Source organism: Furipterus horrens, unplaced genomic scaffold (genome assembly GCF_987537825.1).
Source record: "Furipterus horrens unplaced genomic scaffold, mFurHor1.1.pri manual_scaffold_1, whole genome shotgun sequence".
Classification (NCBI taxonomy): Eukaryota; Metazoa; Chordata; class Mammalia; order Chiroptera; family Furipteridae; genus Furipterus; species Furipterus horrens.
The window spans coordinates 60561362-60588777 of record NW_028327171.1 but is presented as its reverse complement, the minus strand read 5'-3'; the positions used below and the strand labels follow the sequence as shown (position 1 = coordinate 60588777).

The window sequence follows — 27416 nt, the reverse complement described above, 5'->3', positions numbered from 1 at the left end:
GAAAACTGGTGAACACCTTCAGACCCTAAGACTAGGAAAGAAATGGTTAATGTCATTTCTGGATATGTGTATGAATCACTCAGCAGTGTTATTACAGGCTGTCTTCACCTGAAAGCAGAATTGCAATCACTCTGCAGCCCCTGGACAATTCTCAAATGCAGGTCTAGTGAAGGTACAACAAGCAAGCATGAGACAGAGACCGTGTCCCATGCTGAAGGGACACTGATCTGGCACCTGGCTCAACACATTTTAAGAGCTGATATAGCCATTTTAATAGTTTAAGATTGAGTTTCCCTCACCACATAAGTTGGCAATTGGCATAACTGAGAATTTCTGAAACATTAGCTGAATAAGCCTAGGGTTAAAAAAAAAACAGAATACTGTCCATTTAACAAAACTGCTACCTCATAACTTCTGTCCAGTTCTCACCTTTTATCCTACGAAAACCCCTTATGTGATGAATTTTAGTAAAACCCTCTAGTAACTGTAACAGACCTAACTCTAGATACTAAGTATCAGAAAAAAGTGCCTGTGAAGGATGTGTCCACGGAAAAATGGCAGTGTTGCTACTGGAGGTAGGTGTCAAGTTTCCTCTTGATGTTGTCAAAGGAATCGGCTCCCATGTAATCAGCCTGGCCTTGTTCCCACCTCTCCTTCCGTTCTTCTGAGGACACAAAAGGCTGTGCTGGAGCCGGGATCTCCCCAAGGGACAGCTGTGATATGGCTCCTGAGATATCTTCCTAGAAAGGAGAGCATAATCAGAGGCTCATTGAGAGCTGAAAATAAGATGATTTTAAAGAATGCAATAAATTGAAGAAGGTGAGAAAGCCAGGGTGAATTATCATGCAAAGTAGCAAAAACTGAAAAGTATTACGTGAAATAACAACAACAAAAAAGACACAGAAATACAAGGGTCATATGATTTTTTCCTAACGAAATGAAGACTTCTTGACTGAGTGAAAACATTGGGAGAACAAATTAGGGTTAATGTTTAAGTTCTGCATACCTTTCTACAGAAGCCACAAGAGAAAGCCAGTGTATAGACCAAGTCTGAAAGCTGCAAACAGTTCATTAGAAAGTGTAAGACGGATGGACGAGGGAACACAAGTCTCATGATAAATTCTCAATCTGTGTGGGCTCAGAAAGGTTGAGAACTTAAACAAAATGATACCTTACAGGCTAAGCTTCAGAAAGAACCTAACCAGAGAGCCACACCACTTACACAAGTTGCCACATTATAAAAGCGAGAGCTAATTGGTTTTGAGACCACACACCAAACTCATCGGCCTGTTCAAGCTTACTTATTACCATGTAGCATCTATTCTTGTAGCTTCTGCTAATTTAATTAGCTTAGATTTGAACAACTGTTTCAATTCCCATCTTCATCTTTCTTGGTTCATAATTCTCAGTCCTTGGGTTGTGGAAGGAACAAAGTGAATGTGCAGGAAATGGAGCAAACCTACTCTACGTTAGATTCTCATTACATATAGATATGCAATTAACTTCAATTGTTCCATAAAGAACTATCAAAGCTATCTTTCAAAAAGATTTGAGGTGAGAGGTACTGGAAATCTTGGCAGAGAAAAAGGCAGATGAATACATATAAGTATTGCTTTTGACAGAAAATGGCAGAACAAAATTTCTGATTACCTGTCTTTGTTGATGTGTGTGTGTGTGTGTGTGTGTGTGTGCGCGCGCGCGTGTATATAAGTGTATATGTATGCATTTAAATATACTGGAACTTCAAGATATTTGGGTGGATTCCATGGGGCTGTATTATAGCTGAGGCAACCTAAGTCCTTGCCTTGGATTAGCCCTGCCTTTGCCTTCGACTTGCAACGAGAATGATATAGGGTGGCTCTTCCAGAGCCCTCTGCTCACCATATTTTCCATAAGGATAACAGTCTCTCAGACTTGGATTTGAGTCCCTGTTCTGTTACTGACTAGTCTGTTATGTAACTAAGAGAAGTTATGTAATTCTTTAAGCCTCAGTTCATTTTAATATCTAAAAAGAGGATATTAACAATAATACTTGAAAGATTAATTTAAGGGTTAAATAGAAATGGCTAACTTTTCTTAAGCACTTACTATGAGTCAGGCAATGTTCCAAGTACTATGCAAGTGTTATTTCATGGTAAAGCAATTAAAGTAAGAATGTAAGAGTGAGTTATTTTTCTCTTCTTTTTTTTTTTAATGTTTTTTATTGATTATATTGTTACAACAGTTCCAATTTTCTCCCCCTTGCTCCCCTCCACCCAGCACCCCCTTTTTTCTTTTTGTATTTTGTTACAAGTGCTAATAAGTGAAATGGCTAAAACTATACCAGAGCAAGGAGAGGTATCTCTTATAACCTTATAGTCTCTTATAGCAAGGCAGTTAACTGATCAGTTAGACTTGATTATAATTCACCCATTCAGCTGTATTCTTTATAGCTTAATATATAACATAAAGGTTTAATTTTTAATAAAAAATTATTGAATTTATTGGAGTGACATTGGTTAACAGAAGTATATAGGTTTCAGGTGTACAATTCCATAATACATCATCTGTATATTGTATTATGTGCTCACCACCTGAAGTTAAGTCTCTTTCCATCATCATTTGTCCCCACCTTACTGTCTTCTACCTGCCAAAACTTCAATTTCTTATCTTTTCCTAATTCTTCCAAAAGAACAAAATTCAGAGGAAGACCTTTAAAGTCAGAAGTGATGCTAAGCAGTTTGTTATTGTAAATGTTAATGTTATCTTCCTCCTACAAGATTTTTTTTCAAGATCCTATATAACCATTTAAAAGAACAAACACGGCAAATCAAAATAATCCTAGAAAAGTATTTGGTTTACATGTTCATGTTGTAATTTTCACTGAAAATTCATTCTTCTGAGCAGAGAGCAAAAACAAATAGGTATATTTAAGTGTCTGCAGTTTCTAAGACATGAAATGTGGCATTTATTTTTACAAGCCACTGTTTTAGAAATTATCTTAGTGGGCTAAGAATTTCAGTTACAATATGTGGCTGTATAGTAAATCCTCTAAAATCCTTTCTTAATGCTCTCAGATCTAAGGAAATTTGCCACAAACTCTACTTCTGTTTTAGTCTTTGTTGGTAACATTTCTCCCTTCTAAGATGAAAATCGTTTTCTATCCACAAGATCTTCTTTCTTTTTTTTAAAAATAGCACCAAATACTCCATGGCTACTCATATACTTGAAAGCACCTGAAAGATCAAAAGAGAACTTACCACGTTTAGGTATGACTGGGTGTCTTTGAGAAGGCCAAACTGTTGGAGCAGAGGTAGCACACTGGTGGTGAAGATGTCCCACCACAGGCTGAGGAACTCTGGATGAATTATGGTGGGATCATGGGACTCGCTTTTGACACTTCTTGTTTTAGCATCGTAAGCGTAATTCCATGGTTTGATCTGTCCCAGGAAATGCACAACTTTGGCATTTGCACCGAACCTGGCAAATGAACACAAGTTGAAACAGTTAGTAGATTCTGAGCACTAACAAGAACATTAGCAGCACTTTGTTCTGTAGACTTAACAGTGCACCTCCCGTCCTGTAGTAGTGGTTGGAAAGGAAACTGAGTTCCCTGAAAAACTTTTAGACATGAATTTTAAATTATTCAACTGTGCCCTGGCTGAGTGGCTCAGCTGGTTGGAGTGTCATCCTGTGCACCAAAAGTTTGCAAGTTTGATCCCCATTCAGGTCAGGTATAGGAAGCAACCGATCGATATTTCTCTCTTACATTGATGCTTCTCTTTCTTCCTTTCTTTCTCTAAAATAAAAAAAGCATCCTTGGATGAGGATTTAAAAAAAGTAAATTATTAACTATGTTAAATATACATAAAAATTCAAAAGTTCAGTGGATCAGTGCAACAACCGAAACACTGATTCACTGTGGATGCAAACGTACAACCACTTAGAAGACCCCTTGACATTACCTACCCAGGTTGAAAATGCTCATGTGCTACAACCTGGAAACTCAGCCCTTGGGCATGTATCCTAAAGAAACTCACAGATGTGTAGGAGGAGACATACTTAAAATGTTCACAGCAGCAGCACTGTTGGAAACAGGTGTGAACTGGCAGCAACTCAATGACCATATGTTATGTAAGATTACTGTTGAGCAAGCGTCCACTCCTTTCTCAGTCTCCATGAGGGAGTATGTTTCCCTGCTTCACTGATGTTGGGCATGCTCATATGACTTGCTGTGGCCAACTGAACGTGGGCAAAAGTAACAGTGTGCCTTAAAAAGAGCAGTTAGTTTTTGTTCACCCTCCCCGAAAAGCTGCAAATTCTGCCAGCAGAAGAACACGGCCTGGGCCGTCTGCTGGTCCAGAAGAACGAGGTGCAAGAGGAGATGCAGGTCACACCTGTGGCCTGGCCCCAAACCCAGCTGAGATGGTCGGAGCTGTCCAAGTCTGTCTGCCAACCCATGAGCAAGAAATATGTGCTTATTGTTGAATGTCACTGAGGTTTTATGGTTATTTATCCATTTTTTTTTATTCAAAAATATTTATTGAGTATCAGTTCATTAAGTGTTCCCACTTTATAACTGCTCTTTTGACTTTTTAGGTTTCCAACATTTTTTTCCCTAGAATCAGACCACATTCTCAGTTGACTGAAAAGGGAGGACTGAGCGGGGGAGACTCTCATATCTGCATTTCCCTTTCTCTCTCTGGAAAAACAATTAGCCAAAGGTATTTTCTCTCATGCAATTTCAAAAGCATTTCTTTACTTTAAAACTTTAAACGGCTCTCTGTGCCTGTCCTATGTAATAAAGTCCAAATTACATGACCTGGTCCTTCACATTCCATTTTGTAAAAAGACAACTTCTGGTACATTCATATCATGAAATACAATATAGTAGTGAAAATGAGTGAACTATATAGCTACACACATTATGTAGCAAGTGAATGAATTTTTAAAATATGCTGATAAAAAGAAATATATACAAATTCAAACAGGAATACATATAAATCCACTTACATAAGAACAAAACAAAAACACTTTTAAAAGAGTAGAAAATGGTAATCAATATAAATTTCATGATATTGGTTCTCTGTTAGAGGGAAGCTGGAATGGGGAAGGGACAAAAAGGAGCTTATAAGGTACTGCTTATATTACATTCTTAACTTGGGTGGTAGATATTTTTTAAAACTGCACATTTTTTGGTATATTTCTCTTTGGTATAAATACTGTATTTCACAATATCTTAACAAGAGTAAGAGTTGAGTAGTCTTGTTCTGGTTTAGAGGAAATCTATGCACATAAAACCAAATAATAGCAGTGAATACAACCAGTGCCAAGAGGAAGGGGGAACAGTGAGGGCTTCAGGAATTCACAGGCAGGGAGGCAACTGGAACCAGGCGCACTGGGGCAGGAGGTGCTGAGAGAGTGAACGTGACATAAAGTTTGCCCAACAGATAGGAGCTAAGTGATAATACAGGGAATTACAGCGAGAGACAGCAACTCTGAGGTACGTGGATGTGCTAGACCAAGTGTCCTCCAACCAGAGCCAAGGAGGAAACTTTGACAGTGAAAGGTAAAATGGGACAGACCCTACAGTGCTGGGCTCAAGTGTTAGATTTTAGTGTATTTCTCCTACAGGAAACCAAAGGATTTGGTCAAAATATACAGATCAAAATAATGCAAACTCTCCTCTTGTAACCTTTCCTATCTTCTCAAGGGTTTTTTTTTTTAATGTCAGAGACCTGTTATATAGATATCATTATCTGAGACTTTATTAGGTCTGAGGCCCAAATTATTTAAGGACAGGATTGGGAATTATATTTCTGCAAGGTAGAGTTTACTAATGTATTAAATGGAGGCTCCTAGAGGCTGAATTGCCCAGAGCCATACAGCTATTAAGTGTCAGAGATGGCATTTGCCATAGTTTTGCCTCTCTCTTAAGCCTGAGCTCTTACCATCCTACCATGCTGCTATTCAAAAACTAAGCAAGAAAAAGTCTATTGTAAATTTCCTTCTAAGGATGACTATCCCACAGTGCATTTCTTCTGAAAATGAAGTGGATATCTGATATCCCTAAGCTAACTCTTCACTTCATACACACAGTCTATTTTATATACACATACTCTCTCACACAAGTACTTGCAATTTTATCCTTAAAAGAATATAGATAACAATGCTCAAATCTATTATGTGTAAGGTACTAGGCTCCATGTGTGGTCCAAAGAGGGTTTTGTCCAAACAGGGAGATGAGTCACCCAATAAAAATAATAAATAGCACAAGCAAGGCAACAACTCAGGGCTACCAGGGCAGTGCTGACATTGTGGACTACGGAAATTCCAAAACTGTTAGTGCAGGTGGGGTTTCATAGAAGGGGCTTTGTGCAGCAAGTGGGACCCAGACAAGGCCTAGGAAAGATGGGCAGGATTGAGCTAACTGCCTTCAACAAATGTTCCAATGATGAGGGGGGAAACCCATCCCAGCACAGGTGAAAGAGGAGGTGCTCCCTCCACCTTCTCAGATATTCACTCCTCCTGACTCAATCTCCCTGCCTAGAATGAGAGCACTTGTCTGCTTCTCCTATATAAACTGACCAGTAAGTCTAGATCCATGATTTGCTTAGACCTACATAAATGTCATATATAGTCATTACATGAGAGATAGAAATACTAATTAAATTAAAACATGAATATAGAACAAACTCTATTCCTTTCTACACGCTCTCCTGACACTTTGCAAATAATGAAGCAGTAGTAACAATAATAGCTTAACTAAATACAGGGTGGAGCAAAAGTAGGTTTACAGTTGTTTGTATGAAAAATAATACAATAATAAATAATAATACATGAATAAACTGTTTTGCATACTCACGACTATAAGCCTACTTTTGTCCCACCCTGTACACTGAAAACTCATGTGTGCCAGGCACTGGTTAACATCTGCATGACTTATCTCAGTGAATCTCCAAAACTACTATGTGAGAAAACCAAAGCATGCAGAGGTTAAATAACTTGTCTGGGATCACATGGCTGGTGAATGACAGAGCTGGGATCCCACTCAGGCTGTCTGGCTCCAAAGCCAAGGTTCTTAACCACAACTAGTCTGTTAGTATAAGACACTCTCTGAATTATAAGGAATATCTGAGTGGCATTTGTTACTCAATGAATTAACTACCTGCCTATACATTGTCAATGTGAAAGTTGGAAAAATATGCCTAATGAATCCTGAAAATATCCCAAGTGCAGTCATTGGACACAGCAATAGAAAGTAATCAAAAGGAAAGAAAGTTACAAAGAAATGACTTAGCGTGTCAACAGGACCGCCATTTGGGGACAGTCCACACCCTGCATTTCACTGTGGCCCAGGCCTGGGCACCAACCTTCATGAATCCAAGGCCTTCAAGTGCTTCTTTAATGTTAAATCAATGTTACCTTCTGTGGCCACAGGGAGGATCCTTCTTCCTCAAAATGACCTTCTTTACCCATTCCACTGTATCCACTGGATAGTTTAGACAGGGCAGTGTTGGTTTTAAGAAAGTTCTTGATAAGCCTGTTTGACATAGAAACTAAGATCTTAAAAAAAAAAAAAAAAGAAAGAAAGAAACTAAGATCTTAAGGGCTCCTCAAATTCCCTAGCTGCTAGCGAGATGGGGGAGTGTGGGAGGGGCAAGAGGTGAGCAGGAAGGACTGTGGAAGGCTGCACAGCGTGACGTACTCTCCCAACAGATACCCAAACTTCAGCAACACTACAAATAAAAATGCATGATGTGAGGAGGTTTTCTGAAAAACTTACTGGGGTCAGAGTTATTGAGGGGCAGGCCAGAAAGAGCTGACAAGGATTCAGGAGTGTGATGGCAAAGAGTGCATGAGAAAGGAAGAAAGAAAGGTGCTAGGACACAAAGAAATCACAGGCCAGCTCCAGGTGTTCTGGTTTCAGCCTATGCCAGCCCTATTTCTGTACAGTCAGAGATGGGAACTCTTTTTTTCAGCAATGGACAGGCATTACTGCAACACATCTGACAGATCTATGGAAATAAACAGGGGTCAGAGGAAAACAAGTTTGAGAGCAAGGACTCCATGAGAAAGGCCTGGGAGAATCACTGAACATGGAACGTCTGGGCCGCCCCATTAGGGCCTTTGAAGGTGAGGAGTATGAAAAGGGGAGAAGTAAGGCAGCTGCTACATGGGAAACATGGGCTCAGGAAAGTAGGAGGGAAGAGAAGACAGTCTGTGAAGTTTTGCTTAAGGTGGTCATCACAGGACATTCCTGGAAATCATCTAGGGCTGCCCTGGGCAGGACGGAAGGGGACTGTTAGGCCTAACACTGGCTGTATGAAGGTTTATGGGGTATACAGTTAAAACTATTTACCTATGTATTAACTGTACAAACAGAACAGTGCTTATTTACACAGCAAAGGAGCCTGAAGGGCTGTCTCTATTAGCTTTCATAATAAAATACTTAGCAAAAATAATGAGCAAAAAGTCTCAAATGTTTTTATATCTAGAATGTCAACTAACTTAGATGTGAATTGTATGTAATCATATTTTAATATTTATTTTTTATTGTATTTTCTTCCATTACCCTCTTGTACCTCTACCTCCCCACCTTGTAATTATTTTTATGTTTTAGTCATGTTGCCTGAGGAATGTTTTTAAAAATCATTTTCTCTTAATTTATTCTTCAGTAATTTATGAAAATCCAAAATAACCACATCTAAATAAAATAACAGCACAGATCATAAATATAAGAGGAAATTACTTCTTACTTAAAAGAATATTTTAACCTAAATGCAAATTTGGCAGTGTTCCTTACAGAAGGGTAACCCATGATATTTTTCTGGTATTCTCTCAGCAAAGGCAACAATCAGGTACCTGTCTGAATTTATGTTGCCTGGCTAAAAGCAAAATTACTGATGATTAAGAAGGGGAAATGTTGATGGAAGAAGATAAACTCAGCTAACCATGACCCAGAACAAGGATAACCAGAAAATTCACTGACTCATTGCCTGATTTATCTACCAAAATACCAGTCAGGAACAATTTAAAAAAGTTGGGAACATATCACAATTGTCTCTCAATTACTGAGTGCTATTCATTCTGACGCAGTAATGGGGATTTGTCTCAGCTTGCATACATCTCTTAAAATAAGCATTCTAATTTTAACCAGCTAGGATCTCAACAGAGACGTCCAGATCACAAGACATAGTCTGACCCCAAGCCAGCAATAATACTGCTTATGTTAGCTGTTAAAATAATCCCAGTGACCTGATGTTACCAAAAGACCAGATAGAATGTTCATGACTAGTTTAGCAGTTGACAAATGTAGTCTGTAACATGTGGATGAGACTACAGAACTGTTCAGAACGGAACAGGAACTAGTCCATGACAGTGCACACAGGAGCAATTTTCTGTGAAGCTCTGTATGTGCAACATTCAATTGCGTACCAAGAAAGAAAAACAGCCCTGCTCATGCAACCCTCCATGGGAAGTGTGGTGGCAGGGTAAGCCATCCTGCACCCGCTGCAATGACATGTGTCTCTGGTCCAGGAGCCACTCCTGTAGCTTCTGAGACTGACTCTCACACAAACCCTTCCCCACAACCAATTAGCCACCTCTCTCTCATCAAAAAATTCCTTCTCTTACCCACTCCTCTGAATCAAGAGTCATAAATCCTAACTTCCTGCCAAGATGGAGGCATAGACTGACACACTGTCTCCCTCTACAACTAAGAAGGATTACAACTACTGCAAAACTAAAAATAATAATAAGTTCCTGAAAATAAAGCTACACGGAAGTCCAACGTAGGAAGTCATAAACAAGTGGTGCTCGTCCGGATGGGTAGGAACTGCGAACCCGCGGCTGAGAAAGATCGAACTGTGCTGGAGGCGGCAGCTGCAGCAGCGAACAGCGGGACCCGGTCGGTCAGCAGAGGCCTGTATTTGGGAGGAGAGAGGCGCCTGGGAGCCGACCCTGGCCGGGCTGCAGACCAGATCCGCTGGCTCGAGGTTCTAACGCCCGGGGAAGGCGGACCCCATTGGGAGGCGGCCCTGTTCCTCAGCGGAGAGTAACAGCAGGAATCCATCTTGGACGCGCGCTCCCACACAAAGCGCCACAGTGTGGTGAGAAAGGTCGCCAGGTTGTGACGAGCACACAGGGCTCCGCCCAATACAGCATAGGAGGTGTGACAGCCCCCCGCCCGAGAGGATAAACAAAACGGTCAGAATGGCAAAATTAATGATTGAAATACCAATCATACACCTAGTGAAAAAACAAATAAAGGCCTTGACCGATGAACAAATAGCGAATCTTTCTGAGGCTCAGTTCAGAGCTATAGTCATAAGGCAGCTTACAGACCTAACGGCGGGGCTGAATCAAGACAGGGAAGGAATGAAGGCTAGTCCTGCTGAAATGAACGAAAATACATGCAAGACAAGTGGTGAGGAAGGGAAAGCCATGGATCAAATCAACAAATCGGAACATACGGAGGGAACAAACAGTCAACCAGTGCAGAAAGAGGAAACAAAAAGTGAGGAAAACGAGGAGAGGCTCAGAAACCTCTGGGACAGCTATAAGTGAAAGAACATTCAAATTATAGGATTGCCAGAGGGTGAAGAAGAAGAACTAGAAATTGAAAAATTATGTGAAAAAATAATGAAGCAGAACTTCCCTAACTTGGAGAAGGAAATGAACTTATAGGTCCAGGAAGCACAGAGAGTTCCAGATAGGCTGGACACAGGGAGGACCACACCAAGACACATTATCATCAAAATGTCAAAAATTAAAGATAAAGAGAGAATCTTAAAACCAGCAAGAGAGAAGAGAAGTATTATGTACCAAGGGGTCCCAATTAGACTCTCAGTGGATTTCTCAAAGGCGACTTTACAGACAAGAAGGGACTGGCAAGAAATATTCAAAGTAATGAAAATCAAAAACTTACAGCCACGAATACTCTATCCAGTGAAGCTGTCATTCAGGATAGAAGGGCAGAGAAAGTGTTTCCAGGACAAAGTAAAACTGAAGGAGTTTGTTAGATCCAAACCACGGTTACATGAGATGTTAAAGGGACTTGTTTAGAAGAAGGAGAATCAAAACTGTGAACATTAAAATGAAAACTGTATCCCAACAACCAACAGCAGAAGCTAGGGAAATGAATCAAAGGCAAACTAAGTAGGCAGCGAGAGGGGAAAAAGAATACAGGTGTGGGGAACATACTGGGGGGAGGTCAGTGGGGAGGGGGAAGGGGGAAAAGGGATGGAGATGATGCAGGAATTAAGCATAGTAGGAGGGAGTGGAGTAGACAGGAAGATGTTGAGAAGAACTATATGCACAACCAATGGGCATGGACTAAGGGGGGGGTGGACAACTGGAGAGAGGCGGGGAGTAGGGGGGGAAGAAATTGGGACAACTGTAACAGTATAATCAATTAAAAAAAAAATGCCCAAGTGCCCAAGGAGTGGGCTTGTCATGTTGAAGAGAAGTGGGTCTGATCTGGTGGGGTGGGGAGGAGACTGGGGACCACTAGCGAGTGCAAGTCCCATCAGCAGAAAACAGCTACTTCTCAGCAAACAACTGAGGCTACCAGGGACACATCCAACCTTTCCTTGCTTTTCAAGTTAAATAACCTTCCCAATCATGCCCTAAAAATCAGAACAACATCAGTACTCAAACTCAGACTTTAAAACCTAGACTAGGACCTAATTATCTATACCACCTACCAGTTGGCCAACTGGCCTCTCTTCACAAAGTAGGCCAGGGAAAGCCCCACAAAGCCCGGCCACCACGAAGACTTTCCTCAGGGTACTATGTCATTTTTAGTCTCCCCTGGCTGATTTCTTGACCCTTCATTCATTCAACAACACTCAGCCTTCAGTCACGGTACTGTCCCAGCTCTCACCTGAAGCTGACCTCTCCAGTGTGCATGAGGACACGTCCCCTTTCACCTACTCAGGGACAGCACTCCAGCAAGTCTCTCTTCAGCTTTCTGCATTATTAGAATCCTCTCTCTCCCTCCTTGATCATTCCTATCAACACATAAGCATGTTATAACTTCTCTCCTCTTTACAAAGCCACCACCACCCTCTCTGGATCCCACAGCACCATCCAGCTACCAACCCATTTCTCTGCTCCCTTTTAAAGACAATGGTTCAGAACTGTCTACATTCAGGGTCTCCAATTCTCCATTCTCTTGGACCCACTTCAATCAGGATTTCTCCTCCACCGCTCCACAAGATGTGTTCCTGCCAAAGTCACCAGTGACCACCACATTCTAGGTCCAATGCCAGTTCTCAGTTGTTTTCTATCTGACCTTTCACAGCCTCTGACACAGACGGGTCACTCTCTTCCTCCTTCAAAAGGTTTCTTTGCTTGGATGGTGCAACAGCTCACTTTGCTGGGCTTCCTCCTGCATTGCTTCTCTGATTTTTGTCCCTGCTCCTCCTCACTTTCCTGTCTGAGAGCTTAGTCTTCAGGACTCTCTTCTATCATAATCACTCTGTGGGTTACATCACCTTGTCTTAGGGCTGTAAATATCACTTACGTGTTGACAACTCCTACAGTTATGTCTCACTAGGCTTCAACTCCCATCACTTGTATCTACTTATTCATTTCCACTAGAATGTTGAGTATGCACCTCCAACTTAGTACACTCAGTACATCTTTAGCAATCCCTGCCTGCACAAACCTGCTTCACCCAGTCTATCCCATCTGAGAAACGGCAACTCCTTTATTCTAGTTACTTAGGCCCCAAACCTGTAACAGTCATCCTTGACATCTTTCTCCCACATCCCACTGAATATCTGACTTTTTCATAAGAAGTTGGAAATCTGGGTTTCATGTGAAATTCCTTAATTTTTAAGCGTTAACAACTCAGGAAAAAAAAAAAAACCTATGTAAGAGAGACAAACATATCTGTGGGACGAAGAGTCTGCAGCTCACCAGTTTGAGAGCTGTGAGGAGGGTGCATCTTACTCTCCACCCCATGAGCTCTCTCCCCTGTAGATGGCATTTCTTTTCTTTTTTCTTTTCTCTTATTTTATTGATTATGCTGTTACAGTTGTCCCAATTTCTTTTCTCCCTGCTCCCCCCTCCCTCCAGTTGTCCCCCCGTTTAGTCCATGCTCATTGGTTGTGCATATAGTTCTTCTCAACATCTTCCTGTCTACTCCACTCCCTCCTACTATGCTTAATTCCTGCATCATCTCCCTCTTTTCCCCTTTCCCCCTCCCCGCTGACCTCCCCCCAATATATTCCCCACACTTATAATTCTTTTTCCCCTCTCGCTGCCTACTTAGTTTGCCTTTGATTCATTTCCCTAGCTTCTGCTGTTGGTTGTTGGGATACAGTTTTCATTTTAATGTTCACAGTTTTGATTCTCCTTCTTCTAAACAAGTCCCTTTAACATCTCATATAACAGTGGTTTGGATCTAACAAACTCCTTCAGTTTTACTTTGTCCTGGAAACACTTTCTCTGCCCTTCTATCCTGAATGACAGCTTCGCTGGATAGAGTATTCGTGGCTGTAAGTTTTTGATTTTCATTACTTTGAATATTTCTTGCCAGTCCCTTCTTGCCTGTAAAGTCTCCTTTGAGAAATCCACTGAGAGTCTAATTGGGACCCCTTGGTACATAATAATTCTCTCTTGCTGGTTTTAAGATTCTCTCTTTATCTTTAATTTTTGACATTTTGATGATAATGTGTCTTGGTGTGGTCCTCCCTGTGTCCAGCCTATCTGGAACTCTCTGTGCTTCCTGGACCTGTAAGTTCATTTCCTTCTCCAAGTTAGGGAAGTTCTGCTTCATTATTTTTTCACATAATTTTTCAATTTCTAGTTCTTCTTCTTCACCCTCTGGCAATCCTATAATTTGAATGTTCTTTCGCTTATAGCTGTCCCAGAGGTTTCTGAGCCTCTCCTCATTTTCCTCACTTTTTGTTTCCTCTTTCTGCACTGGTTGACTGTTTGTTCCCTCCATATGTTCCGATTTGTTGATTTGATCCATGGCTTTCCCTTCCTCACCACTTGTCTTGCATGTATTTTCGTTCATTTCAGCAGGACTAGCCTTCATTCCTTCCCTGTCTTGATTCAGCCCCGCCGTTAGGTCTGTAAGCTGTCTTATGACTATAGCTCTGAACTGAGCCTCAGAAAGATTTGCTATTTGTTCATCGGTTAAGGCTTTTATTTGTTTTTTCACTAGGTGTATGATTGGTATTTCAATCATTAATTTTGCCATTCTGACCGTTTTGTTTATCTTTCCCTCTTGGGCGGGGCGCTGTCACACCTCCTACGCTGTATTGGGCGGAGCCCCGTGTGCTCATCACAACCTGGTGACCTTTCTCACCACACTGTGGCACTTTGCATGGGGGTGGGGGTCCAAGATGGATTTCTGCTGTTACTCTCTGCTGAGGAACCAGGAGCCTCCTCTGTCCCCACAGTCCGAGACAATGAGGTCTGCCTTACCTGGCATTGTAATCGCGAGCCGACAGGTCTGGTCTGCAGCCATGGCTGGCTCCCAGGCGCTTCTCTCCTCCCCCCAAATACAGGTGTGTGCTTACTGGGTCCCGCTGTTCGCTGCTGCAGCTGCCGCCTCCAGCACAGTTCGATCTTTCTTAGCTGAAATTTCGCCCTTCCTACCCATTCAGACGAGCACCACTTGTTTATGACTTCCTACGTTGGACTTCCATGTAGCTTTATTTTCTGGAACTTCTTATTACTTTTGGTTTTGCGGTAGTTGTAGTCCTTCTTAGTTGTGGAGGGAGACAGAGCATGTCGGTCCATGCCTCCATCTTGGCCAGAAGTAGACAGCATTTCTCAACCAGACTTCTGCTTGTGAGGTGTCACTCCTTGTGCCCATTTTGCCTATTGTCAGAGTAGCCTCTAAAGCCTGGGCTGGGTCTGACATGGAAGGTTTTCCCTTGGTGACAAAGACCAAGGTAGGAGAGAATAGGCAGCAGTAAGAGTTGAGGGCAGATCATGTGAAAGCGACAAAAACTTAAAAGATGAAGTTAGAATGACCAGGTAGTCACGCTGAGAAATGGAATACCTGGGGCTCAATAAGCACCACTAATGCCCAGAAAAGAGAAACAGGATATCCATGCAATCACCACTTGATTCTTCTTCAACAATCAAACCATGATGGATAGTGCCATGTGGCCTACACATGAGCAGTTGCTAGGGTGGGTAGACTATAGTTTCTTCATGCATCTTTGTAGGCCCCAGTGAGCAGAATTTGTGGCACCCTCTACATCTTCCAGGCCTGCTGACTAAATGAATGGGTGAATGGACCAACAAATGGCTGAAAAAATAAGAAAGATCCAAACAACAACACTTTAGGGTTTTAGGTAAAAAGGTAGGAGTGTGAGAAGAAATGAACACAGAAAGACTATGGCTTCAATGACAACCGTCACGAGGAGAGCTGGAGCCAAGGGCATCTCAGGGATCAAAAACCCAATCAAATCAGAAATACACAAGAACAACAGAATTTAGTACACTCAAGGTTCAATTTCATTTTTGGCAAATATTGGTTTTAAAGAGGTTTGAGAAAATTTAGTGAATAAGCCACATTCCTGAAAAAGAAATAATGGATATAAATATAGCAGTGAACCATGGAAATAAGTCTTTTAGGTTTCTAGACCTAGTTTCTGAGACTGGGCCAGGCCAGGTCACACCTCAGATCACATCTAAACTCAAGTAAAAGGGGAAGGTGAAATGTTTATTTGGAAATTATTTGGTAAATAAAACTTTGTAGTTAATTAGTTTGACCAATTAATTTGTGTGACGGTTTGAAGCAATGCCAAAGAATTCTTTATCTCTGCTTCAGGCCCATTTTGATACAGCACAATATGACCTACATAGCTTTTAGCCAGCAGATATAATAGAACACTAAAATGGAACTAAATTAACTTTAAAAAAATGAGTGAGATTTTGTCTAGTGCTATGCACAATCCAAATTCTATTCTACTCAGATTAAATAAACAGGACTTCCAGATGGAGAAAACTAAAAAGAAACTAATATTAACCAAAAGCCTGCTATTTCTCAAAATTATGCTAGGCACTTTCAGAAATATTATTTCATTAAGAAATGCATTTATGAACTTGTTTCTCAATGCATACGTTATATATTCACTTAAAAATTACTAAATCAAGCCATTTTGTTCTAAAATTATGCTGTGTTAAAGATGATTTTCTGTTACAGAAAATATTACTAATTTTGTTTTTTAGAAGCTATGTTTGAATATTCATTCAATGCATTAAAACTATTGTGTTTCTTTTATGCTTTGTTCTACCCAAATGATATGTAGAGAAAAGTATTAGATATGCTATTTTCATGGCTCAAATTCATTTAAGTTTGCGTCATATTATGCTGTCCTCTAGCAGAAACTTCATATAATAGCAAGGCAACACTGTTCTCAGATATCCAAAGCTCTAATATTCTGGGGCTTCTAAATACTGCTGTGGTGATCTCATGGCACTTAGTTGCTTGGAATTAGTAAGACAAATTTTCCATTCCTTCCTCTACAAAGCCCACGTTGCTCTCAACCACTCCATGCTTTGTGATTCTACCTGCTGTCATAAGCAAGGCCAGCAAACCAGAGCCACTCGGTCCTGGAGGCCACCAAAGTTATTCTGAGCCCAGCAGAGGGGTTTTGAATTCATGCTGAACTCCAAGGGGCCCACAGGGCTGTTTGTGGAGTATCTATAATGGCCTGAATATTCAGGATAGTCTATTTTAGCTTAAAAGAATTGGACCACAATTGTACGTTAACTTGAAACAAAAAAGAAATGTAACTATCTGCCTTTTAGCCCTTCTTAATTGTAAGAAAAAAAAAATGTCACCAGAGATGATCTCTCCAAACACACACACACACACACACACACACACACACACACCCATCGAAAAGCATTTTCTGGCAAAGGGAAGGGAAAAATAATTTTCTAATATAGTTTCAACATTCCTAAATAGGGAGCAATGGGGTGAGAGAAGGCAGCCTTATCACAGAAATGTAGAGCTCACACCCCCAAAGGTGAGGTGCACAGATGCAGCATTTACTCCTGTCAGGCCACAGGCCAAATGACGTCTGGCTAATGGATGGAATTGCTCCCAATGTCTCCAGTGCGTCATATACCCTATGATTATGCCAATAAACTAAGGAGATTTCCAAAATTAGCTCTCATATGGTAAGCCAGGAAGACAGAACCATCCTAACCATTTTGGTAATTTAGATCTCAAACTGTTTTTCTGAGATATTCATTAAGAGGGCATTAAAATAAAACTGGGTTCCTGAGAGAGAGGCCAAGGTTCTAGCAAACAAGTCTATCTTCCCACTAAATACTCTGCTTCACCTGCTTCTTGTTTTTATTTGTCAGAAGAAAATAAATGCAAGTAGTATCTGTGGAAACCGGGCTATCATTGAAAGGTATAAGGTGTTCAATTTTAGTAGTAAGATGAAAATCAGATGGACTCCAAATGAACCACAGGGGAAATAGTTGCTAGGCACTGGGGGCCACATTACATGAAAAACACAAATCCTTAAATGCTAGGATGGCCCTGTTTGAGAAATGAGACCAAATGGGAGGATGTCAGATTTACATATCCCCAACATATTCATCCCAGGATATGTGCTCACTGTGCAGAACTGAGTGGAATTGCTCAGATTATTAATGATTTTTTCTCCTTCACGCTCTCATCTTTTTACTTCCTCAGCTGAACTTAGTTAAATTGAACAACTGCCCTATTATAGACAAATTCATTTCTAGGAGGTCAGCTTACATGGTTATGAGGCATTAAGGATTAAAAAGAATCAGGCCCACATTTTCAAGCAAGACACGTTTGTATTTTATAAGGCCAAGCAAATAATGCTTCTTCAATTCTATCCCTTGATAGAGATTCCTGTTCTGTTTGCTTGACTTGAACCACAGTTGGTATATTTGAGAGTATGCCTGTTTTGTTCTAGAAAGGGAAGAGAATCAAGAGGCTGTAATATGTTGTGGACTATGCCAAGAATAGCTAGGGAGGGAAGAACACAAGATACTTACAATCTTTATCAGGGGGGTGTGACAGGACTACCCATAAAAAAATAGAAAAGGAAACATTTCTGCCACAAAAATTTAGACATGCTCATTACTGTGGTGTAAGACTTACAGAGAGGACTCTGGATAATGAATATGAAAAGAGAAAGGCCCTTTGTTTTCTGTTCACTCAGGATTGCCCATGTGGGACAGATACTGGAGAGCCAAGTCCAACTCAATGAAGAGCTTTGCTGCTCATGGCTGTGTCTCAGGATCAACCTGACAGCTTGGCCTCGGCTCAGGAAACCTGAATCACCTTCTTGGTTCAACACAAATGAGCCAGAGGATGAAGGAAAGGGCCCAGGCACTCACAGTGAGACAGTGTGGCAACTTGGCTGTACTGGCTGATGGATTAGAACAGCACCAGGGGCAGTGCCAAATGAACACGCTGCCAAAAACAACCACCGTCCACTGAGCACTTGATTGTACTGTATAAACTCCATCCTCATGACAACCCTTGAGGTAGCGTTCCTTTTCCTCCTTGTTTTGCATATGGGAAACTGAGGCACAGAGCCTAAGCCATATAACAGGTAAACAGCAGAGTGAGTCCATGGACCCCACCTTTCTGGCTTCAGAGATTACTCTCATGCTATTCTGCCTCTCAAACAGAAGGGACTAATAACCTAATGTTTACTGAGTGCTAAGGGTAGGCCAGGCCCTTTCCTAACCTTTTAACATGACTACCTCTCTTAACATTCACGACAACTTTTGTGAGACGCTGAGGTACAGAAGTCCCAACTTCTGTTGAACTACAAGTTCAGTAACTGGTAACCACCCAGGAAGTGGCTACTCCAGGATAGAACCGAGGGAGTCTAGCTCCACAGACCCTGCTCGTGACCACGACACCACACTGCTGTCAGCATCTTGCTTAACCCTCACATCCACATGGAGGGAACTCTTAACACCCTCATTTATAGGTGAGGAAACTGAAACTCAGCAGCTAGTCTGAGGCAGTCTATGTTCTTGACCATGATGTATAGATGATCTGTCAGAGGTCTAGGCACTCCAAGAACTGATGGGACCCTTTTCCCATAAGGCAGCCAAGTGCCCTCAAGGTTACTCTAAGCATCAAGTGATTGATCACATCAAGGTCTCTCCCTATCACAACTATGTTTCTTGCAAGAAAAAGACTTCCCTCCAGGTTTCCTACTTGTTATTACCCTTAGACTGACAATGCACCCCCCAAATTTTAAACCCACTCCCCTGCCCTCACCATCCTCAACAAGTTAAAGTACTTCCACTTACGCTTTAAATGCAGGGAGGTAGGAGTATACAGAAATGCTGCTTAGGTTATAAATAAATGGCAGGTGTTTTCTGATATCTGTTGTTGCCCAGCTGCTAAAAAACATGTTCAGTAAACCCTGGTCCCCTCCTGAAAACAAACAAACAAAAACAAATTAGTCAGAGACTTCCAATAATTTTATAGGAATACATACCTAGACTTTTAAAAACAGGCACTAATTCCATATTTAAAACAAGAAATTCCATGTTGAACCTACTAAGGACATTTTAGGGGTGGCCATTTCTCTGAGTTAATTCATTAATTCAACAAACATTTACTGAGCAACTACTATGTGCCAGACATTGCACCAGGCACTGGGGAGTAAATGGTTAACAGAGACATGGTCATCATCTTCACCAGGGTAGGGAAGGGTGGGGGTTGGAAGTACTGATACCAGCAAACCAAAAATCAATACATACCATCAGAAATGGGGAGGAGGGCAGTGAAGGAAAACACAGGGCACCATGAACGCATGTGGAAGTGGCTCAAGACCTTGTCTGAGGAGTCAGAGAAGGCTTCTACGAGGAAGCTGTATTCAAGCCAAGATCTGAGGGATGCACTAGAGTGCTTGACAAACGCAGGTGGGAAGAAGGAGGGTAGATGGTGTTCTAGGCAGAACAAACAGTACACACCGAAGACCTGCAGTGGGCAGGAACATGAAGCTATGGAAAGAAGGCCTGGAAGGTGGCCTATGTAAGTGGACCACAGAGGCAGAAGGGTACCAGGTGAGTCTCAGAGAGATAAGCATGGACTAGACCACACTGGGCCTGGATGTTAGACTTTATACTTAGATAAAGATTTGGACTTTATGTTAAGAGCAATGGGATAAAAAAAGTAAAAAGCAAAAGAGAGCAAACTGGGATAATGGGCTAGTTTCCTGGAGCCCCCAACTGTTGACTCATCATCAGAAGGCCCAGAAGACATCCCTCCAGTATACTCTTCAGGCAGGTCCAGGTCAGTCGTCCCTGGGGCCAAGGTCAACGACAACCATACAGCACAGGGCTTGTTCAGCCTTTGTGGTTTCTAAACTTCAAGCCTTTCTTGGAAAGTGAGGACTATGCTGGTTATTCAAAAGAAACAATAACAATAAAAACCCAAACACCTAAATCATAAACATGCAAGTAATCAAATAAGTTACTAAGCTACCTCAAAACATATTCAGCCATACAGTCCATGTACTTTCTGCTTTTAGGCTCATGAGATTTCAGAAAACATGTATAGAACCAAAATCTCCCCTGCAGCAGCAATAGCTCGGGTGTGTGGGTGTATGTATGTGTGTCTGTTGGGGTGGGGTAGGGTGGGGAGTGAGGGAAGACAGGGGGAATACGGCTCTTCTGAAGTTCGAGACTAGTATACTCAACAGTTACTTCGCTCCTCAGTATGCTTTGCCCCAAACATACAGCAGGTCTAACCGACTGTCATTACTATTTGGTTTTTCTTGGTTTTAAAAGAAACTTTAAAATTTTGGAGATGTATTTAATATTTAGAACTAAGTAAGATCAGGGAATTAAGTTTAAAGTCCAACCATCCCCTATTCATACTCTGTGTATCCTATCCTTTTCAAATACCCAGTCAACTCTATGGATCAAAGGTGTTTGTTAAGCAAATGTCTATGGAGCAACCTCTCTGTATAGGGAGGCTCTGACAGGTCCCATTCCACAAGAGACAAACAGCTCAACAGAAAATTGGAGTTTTACCCTTGTAAGTTCTAAAGGACAGTAAAGATGGCATAAGGTTATGCTTCACTTATTACATGAACGAAGGAAGGTTCTATTATATAGACAAACTAACATATTTTGAGATGTAAAATATTAAAGTCAAAACACCATAACACTCATCAGACACTCATTTTGGATTCTACAAAGATACCCCAAATGTGGAAATAAACACTGGTGGTTTAACTTCCGACCAAGATGAAGGCCTAGACTGACATGCTCCGTCTCCCTCCACAACTAAGAAGGACTACAACTACCGCAAAACCAGAAATAACCAGAAGTTCCAGAAAAAGCTACATGGAAGTCCACTGTATGAAATTATAAAGAAGTGGTGCTTGTCCAGATGGGCAGGAGGGGTGAAGCCAGGGTGGAGAGGTCAAGCTGTGCTGGCAGGGGCAGTAGCGGTGATGGCGGCGAAATGGCAGTAAACAGAGACACCCGTATTTAAGGGGAGGCGAGAAGCGCCTGGGGAGCAGCCCTGGCTGCAGACCAAATCTGTCAGCTTGCGATTCCAATGCCGGGGAAGGCAGACCCCCATTGCTTTGGACTGTCGAGGGTCGGAGGGCATGGGGATGGAGGAGGAGGCTCCCGGTCTCTCAATGGAGAGTGAATGGCAGGAATCCATCTTGGACCCCTGCCCCCACACAAAATGCCACAGCATGGTGAGAAGGGTCGCCCAGTAGTGACGAGTGCACAGGGATCCACCTCCTATAGCGTAGGAGATGTGACAGCCCCGCCCAGGAAGCAAAGGTAAACACAAAACTGTCAGGACGGCACAGATCATGATAGAGATCCCGGTGACACAGCTGACCAGACAACAAATATTTAATCTAATGGATCAGAAAATCTTTCTGAGGCACAGTTCAGAGCTTTGGTTATAAAAATGCTTACAGACCTAACAGCAGATCTTAAACAAGACAGAGAAGGAATGAAGGGTAGTCCTGTTGAAATAAATGAAAACACATACGAAACTAGTGGTGAGGGAAAGAAAACCAGGGATCAAATAAACAAATTGGAACATAGGGAAGGAATAAGGAGTCAACCAGTGTAGAAAGAGGAAATGAAAAGTGAGGAAAATGAGGAGAGGCTCAGAAACCTATGGGACAGCTATAAGCGAACCAACATCTGAATCATAGGGTTGCCAGAAGATGAAGAACTAAAAATTGAAAAATTATGTGGAAAAAATCATGAAGCAGAACTTCCCTAACTTGGGGAAGGAAATAAGACTTACAGGTCCTGGAAGCACAGAGAAGTTCCAAAAAAAACTGGACTCAGGGAGAACCACACCAAGAGACATTATCATCAAAATGTCAAAAATTAAGGATCAAGAGAGAATCTTAGAAGCAGCAAGAGAGAAGAAGAGAATTACATTCAAAGGGGTCCCAATAAGACTCTCAGCTGATCCCTCAAAAGAAACTCTGCAGGCAAGAAGGGACTGGCAAGAAATATTCAAAGTAATGAAAAGCAAAAACCTACAACCACGATTACTCTATCCAGCGAAGCTATCATTCAGAATATAAGGGCAGAGAAAGTGCTTCCAGGACAAAGTAAAACTGAAGGAGTTCATCAGATCCAAACCACTGTTATATGAGATGTTAAAGGGACTTGTTTAGGAGAAAGAGGATCAAAACTGTGAACATTAAAATGAAAACTGTATCCCAACAACCAACAATAGAAGGTAGGGAACTGAAACAAAGGCAAACTAGGCAACGAGAATGGGAAAAGAATTGTAGGTGTGGGGAACTTATTGGGGGAAGGTCAGCAGGGAGGAGGAAGGGGGGAAAGGGAGGGAGATGGTACAGGAATTAAGAAGCATAGTAGGAGGGAGTAGAGTAGACAGGAAGATGTTGAGAAAAACTATATGCACAACCAATGGGCATAGAATAAGGGAGGGGGACAACTGGAGGGAGGGGGGTCACTGGGTAGAGGAGAACAAAGGGAAAAGAAATTGGGACAACTGTAATAGCATAATCAATAAAGCATTTTAAAAAAACACTGGTGGTTGAAGTACAGAGGCCTGAAGTCTTACTAATATCCTTTTAGACATAATCATCAAATAAATGACAAAATTTCAGACAAAGAATAGATCTGAGGTTCCCAAGGGTAAGTGGGGGTAGTAGGAGAGAGGTGGCCATGGCTATAGAAGGGGAGCATGAGGGATCCTTGTGATGAAACTTTTCTGTATTTTGACTGTGGTGGTGGCCACATCAATCTACACAGGATAAAATTACATAGAAACACATATGTACAGTACACACACCAATAATACATGTAAAAACTGGTAAAATCTGAATAAGGTTGGTAGATTGTATCAATGTCCAATTCCTGGTTATGGAGTTACAGTTATGCAAGATGTTACCCCTGGAGGGAACTGGGTGAAGGATATAAGAGAATCTCTCTGTATTGTTTCTTACAACTGCATGTGAGTCCACAATTTTCTCAAAAGTTTTTTTAAGTCTGAGGATTATGTGGTTAAAATGTAAAACACAATCAAGAGCTGTTAGTCATTAGATTCTAAAGTCCACCAGAGAGAGATTAAGGCTCCTTTTGTTTAGCACCATAAATCCTAGTATGGAGCAGAATGTCTTACACATAGTAAACTATTTGTGGAATGAATGTAAAAACCCTGAAGAGGTTATGTAATAGCAGAAAAATATGGAAATAGCTTAAATATTCCACCATAGAGGAATGGTTAATACATTGTGATACTAAACATTCATGGCGATATTATTTAACCATTAAAACTAATGGCTCTAAAGACCATTGTCTACTAGATAATATAAAGATATACCATGACATACATAGTAATTATAACTAAGAACATAAACATTCATGTTGGAAGAAAAATAAGAGTAATTATGTAGGAGGAATGGTATTACAGATGCGTCTTCGTCCTGACTTTTCCTTAATACTGTTACATTTTTATAATTTTAAAATAATAATTAGGGGCAAAATGAGAACTATATTAAGAACTTTCTAAAATTCTTTATTTTTGTTATAAAGTATGATATTATCAAAAATATATGTGTAGGTTATAAAGAAAAGCTTATTAATAATAAAACTTTATACACCCAACATCCAATTTAAGAGCTGAAGCATTACCAATACTGTTTAAGTTCTCTGTGCAGGGCTCCCCAGTCCAATCTCACTCTCCTGTACCCCAGAAATAACCACTAACCATGAATTTTGTTTGTAATTGTTTTGATATTCTTTATTTACCAAACATGTATGTAATCTGACAACATATGCAATTTTGCTGGTTTGTAAACTTGTAATATTGGGCTATCACTTTTTTCTTCTTATTTTCTTACGCCACGTTATAAGACCTTTGTTAAACTAAACAATTCCACTTAAAACTATTTTCTACATGTAATGCAGTGAAGAAAGCCATCTAATTCCATGGAGGTTAGAACAGCAGTTGTAAAACAGTAATTCCCAATCCCATGAAGTAAGCCTGGGAAACAGGAGTCAGAGCTGTTGACCCTTAGGGCCAATAGCTGACTGCCTCTGGCCACCAAAGGCCAGTTCCATTTACCCTCAGGGTCCCAACATCCTTGTGTCACAGGACTGAGAGCACTGGTGGAACAGGATATAAGCAATAAGCAAAAAAGGTTAGGACACTTGTGAATCAATGGTGCCCATTCAATTCACAAATCCTTAAACACTCAAAACAGACCTCACTTCCAGAAGGGACACTACAGATAATAAAACTTCCAAGGCCACTGACCTCATGATGTGAGCAAGGGTCACCTTTTAGTCAAAAATTGTAAATTAAAAATAGAATTAAACACCACTTAGTAGTCTGTGGTTTCTTAAATTTCTAAATTTAGCACTCTAACCATCTTCTTCAAAATGCACAATTTCACATCTCAAAGTCAGGCAAATGTTTTAGCTTCATCAGAAAAATCTGTGTGGTATTTTCAATATCCTCTTTTTAGATGCTTTTTTGAGCACAGTTCAAAGCAGAGTGCAAATGTGTGTGAGTACATCTGTGCTACAAAACATGCAAGATGCCTTGAATACTGCTGAATCTTCACTACAAAAACACCCACGACTTTTGTCTAGTATTCTAGTCAAACTTTCAGGGTCAACTTCATTTATTCTGACAGGTTCAGACATTTTTAATCTCAATCATCTCAGAATTGACTAATTCAATTAGTAGGAATGAAGCAGATGTGATCCAGCAGGCCAGGGTGTGGCCACACAGGTGAGAGAGAGAGAGAGAGAACAAGGACATGCAACAAGGGACACATGGCACCCACTTTGCAAACAAAAGCAAATATGAGATTCTGTATCATCCTTCCCCCAGGTTGCCCAAGTGCTAGTAATAACTTTACAACCACTTGGTATTTTCCAGGTCTTTTGACCAGGTCACGAACCTGGTAACCATGGACGTATTACAGCATTTGTTAGAAACCAAGCCTGTTATTTTATAAGACAGAAATGGCCTTGAGTACTATCTTTTAAATCAGTGCCCTTGTTTAGTGCTTGTGTAGTCTTTGTGCTCTCCCACAGTTGGTTGGCAGCTGGCTTGCCTACTGTGGATAACAGGAAGGGTGGGTCAATTCTGGCTTAAACATGAACCCCAGTGTTTCAGCCATAGAAATGCTTCCCTGACAGTCATGCTACTCAAAGTGTGGTGCAGGTTCTAGCAGCATGGGCATTACCTGAGAGCTTCAGAGAAATGTAGAATATTAAGCCCCACCTAGATCTTCAGAAGCAGAATCCACATTTAAATCCCCAGGTAATTTGCTGGCATATTAAAATTTGAAAGTCAATGGTCTAGAGTCTTTAGAGAGTGAGTCCTTTTTTATTTATTATGTCAGAGAATGTAGCTCTCAGAAATGTCATTTCAACAGAAAATGTCTGAATTATATAAATTAGTATAGACATTAACAGTTAAGGTGATGAATAAGATAATATTCCAGCTCTCAAACAGTTCTCAATCTAACAAGGAGGTAGAGGGGCAGATATCAAGCAAATAATGTAAATTAAAATAGGCTTAATACTATAATAGAGACATACACAAGTCTGAGGAAAAAAAAGGGACTCACACCTTAACACTGACTTCCCACAACACTTCTGGTAGGTAGCATTATCCCTGCCTATAGCCAGCCTGCCAAGGATGACTAAATTACATCCTATAAATGGCCCCACTCTTGGGACTATTTCTATGAGGTTTACTAAGGATCATCAGATTAATCCCAGGTTAATCCAGAAAATCCAGGCACTTGGGCCTCAGCATCACTGCATCTCACTGGTCTGGAACCATTTAAGCCAAGAACAATGGATTTATTTTACCATTTTGTATCCTAGCTTTTTTCCCCCCATCTTATAAAAAGATCCTTCATAATTAAGCTATTAATTACATAAATTCAAAAAAACATTTATTCTTGGCTACATTTTTAATTTCTTAGTTTAAGGCAGGTCTTCCCGGTCTAGATTCCCTTAGCACTCTGAACTTATCAAAATCATAATTACATAATTAATTGTGTAATTAGTTCTTAAGTGTCTGTAAGATCTCATAGACTATAAACCTTAGAGAGGCAGAGATAAAGTCTGTGTTTTTTTGCCAACCTACTCCTAGGCCTTAAAATTAGCACATTGCTCAGATTAGAAGCTAAATTAATTTTTGAAACACTGAATAAATGAACTATGGAAATGTAGGCAAGAGTAATATTTCCAATACTTCCAGACCCATAAAACAACGAAAGACTATCAACTGTGCGGCTGATTTAAAAAGACAAAAGTATTTCTAGATATTGTAACTCAGAGGGATTTTAATTTATTGTGACTGTAGAGATATAAAGATTTAAGCCTCCATTTCTTCATCTGCAAAATGTGGAATATATCAGCCGCTCTCTAAGAGAAATGAATTTTAAGTAATTAACCTTTAAAAAGGCCAGTGTAATAAGAGATTTTCCTCCATTCTGTATCATTCACAGGATATAGTTTCATGAATGTTGCAATATGGGATAATTGGGATAAAAGCAAAAAAACCTACACATACAACCCAGCCATAGAGTTCAGAAAGTTTCTGGTTCTACCACCAGTTCTGGGGCACTGGGCAGGCTCCTGTCCTAAACTTTAAGGATGGCAGCTTCCCAGTACTAGCTACATAGCAGGCCCTCAATAAATATCTGTTGAATGAATACATTAATGACTGACTGAATGAATGACTAACTCATAGATCTGTTGGAAAATAAGTGAAAAAGTAAGTAAAATGATGAGCATAAGAGTCTGTATACATGAAACACTTTAGTCCTTTCCTCCTCTATTTCTCACTGGGTTCACATTTCTGTTGGTTAGAAGGTAAGAGACAAACAGATGGCAAAGTCAAAAAAAAAAAAATAACTCATGGGTACAATGAGATAAAAATAGCTCTT

The 27416-nt window shown here is 40.7% G+C and overlaps 1 protein-coding gene across 1 annotated transcript in view; it reads right to left on the bottom strand.

Annotated features, from left to right (window-relative positions):
• Positions 1-496: 496 nt before the first annotated feature.
• Positions 497-27416, bottom strand: part of GYG1 (glycogenin 1) — a 38588-nt gene continuing 11668 nt past the window's right edge. Inside the window, exons 5-7 of the mRNA XM_090275679.1 lie at positions 19279-19405; positions 3240-3459; positions 497-740 (exon numbers count right to left, since the gene is read on the bottom strand). Coding sequence (XP_090131805.1) covers positions 567-740; positions 3240-3459; positions 19279-19405 — 521 coding nt within the window. The 3' untranslated portion in view covers positions 497-566. The remainder of the gene's footprint in view (positions 741-3239; positions 3460-19278; positions 19406-27416) is intronic.